Raw genomic sequence first — 1783 nt, 5'->3', positions numbered from 1 at the left:
GGGGCAGCGTGCTGAACAGCACGCGAGGAGACCGGAAACGCCTCTTCTTAAAAAATTTGGGGTCCATGGTGATATTTATAGCTTCTCTTCTGCCAGCTGTCCAAGCAGAGTGGCTGTGGGATGTCTGTGGAGCTGCCTTGGGAATGTTGTGTCTGTTGCTCCGGTGGGGATTGAGCGGGGGGTGTTCTGCAGGATACTCCAGTGGAGCATCGTCCTCTGACTTTGGAGCTGCCTGTGTGCCGATCAAAAAAGCTATAATCAGAGTGTAGTACAGCATGGACATTACGCAATGCACCTAGAACAAAAGAGAAATGTCATGTTACTGGAAGCCATGCTGGCACAAACAGATGCCGTTGCTGGCAAATTTATAAGATACTCAGGATCACACAGATTTCGTCAGGTATTCAGGTGGGTGCCAGATGTTGTTCCTCCGGAAGAGCTCATTCAGACAGCATAAATGTTCTTAATAAAGCGAGAACATTAGAAAATAATAGCTAGATTATTATGAATTCCTCTGGTATTTGTTATTAGAGCACTGTTTATGAAGCACTTGTTTGGTGTTATTAATCTGGAGACCATATGGCAACGGCATGTTCCCAGGAGTAAAATCTCTAGTGATTTTTGCAGCACCTTTTTGGCCAGAGCCGGTCTCTTGGCTGCAAATACCCTGCAGAGCAGTGAGAATAGAAACAGTCTCTTGGCTAAAATAGCTGCCCGCTCAGTTAATTAGTCTGCAGAGGTGTCCTTGGGGCTAGGGTGGGGACCACCAAGCTGGTACTTGTGGAAGCCAGGAGAGCCCCAGTGAATCATGCCGTTACCACATGTTCACCAGCTGTGCTTACCTGCCGTGTGGACAGGCCCCACCGCTCTGGCTGGCTCAGCAGCCTCCATCTACCCTATCTGCACTTTTGGGATGTCAAAATCTACTTTTACCTCGCGAGGTTGGACTGGATGATCCTTGTGGTCCCTTCCAACCTGGGATTCTATGATTCTGTGATTCACATTGCTGGTTTTGGGCAGATACAGCCCAGGCTCCTTCCCAGAAGAGCTCGGGTATCACATGTCACAAGGGCAGATGGGTTTTTAACATTTTCAGGCTGCCTATTAGAACAAATATGGGTATTGCATAGGAACACCATGGGTGATAGACTGCTTCTAGGTTGCTATCTTAGGTATAGCACAGCTAAACATTGTGGCCATAGCACTGGGAACTATGTCCAGGGAAACATTTCCTTTCTTCAGAGTGTCGTGAGCAAGAAGCCCATGAATGTCACTGCATAGCAGATCCAGTGCCAGCACTAGTCTTCCTTCGGCCTGGAGAATATGCACATCCATTTAGGTGTGGAAAAGCGTAAGACAAATGTCTAAAACTTTGCTGAGAACGTTATGCTAGCAGACCAGCATCAGTAATACCTTGTTAGGTAAGTGCCTTGTGTTGACTAATTCAGCCATGTGTTGGGTTAACAAATCAGCAGCAGGCATCCTGGGAATAAGAAACATTCAGAAATGATCTGAAGTTGCAGTTAAGGGCAGACATTGTATTTCCTCTACGAAGACTTAATAAGCAGAGACTAGGTATAAACAGAAAAGAAACCACCGAGCGAGGCTCCTCCCCTGTCTCTCTGCCTTGTTTTGCCCGACGTGTCTCAGCTGGCCCTGAGTTACGCGGTGTCCGGCCAGCGGGCAGGCGGCCGCACATGGACTGGACAAACAGGGTTTTGTAAAAGAGGAACCAGGCTCTGCAGTTCCACTGTGATTTCCCAGCATGTCTCAGTGTTTTTTC

At 47.8% G+C, this 1783-nt stretch overlaps 1 protein-coding gene across 1 annotated transcript in view; it reads right to left on the bottom strand.

The window, feature by feature from the left end:
• Positions 1–283, bottom strand: part of NGF (nerve growth factor (beta polypeptide)) — a 745-nt gene extending 462 nt beyond the window's left edge. The window contains exon 1 of the mRNA XM_010187753.1: positions 1–283. Coding sequence (XP_010186055.1) covers positions 1–283 — 283 coding nt within the window.
• Positions 284–1783: the final 1500 nt, after the last annotated feature.

This window comes from Mesitornis unicolor, unplaced genomic scaffold, assembly GCF_000695765.1.
Source record: "Mesitornis unicolor isolate BGI_N332 unplaced genomic scaffold, ASM69576v1 scaffold7017, whole genome shotgun sequence".
Taxonomy (NCBI): Eukaryota; Metazoa; Chordata; class Aves; order Mesitornithiformes; family Mesitornithidae; genus Mesitornis; species Mesitornis unicolor.
The sequence above is the reverse complement of the archived record's forward strand: the minus strand, read 5'-3'. Positions and strand labels throughout refer to the sequence as shown.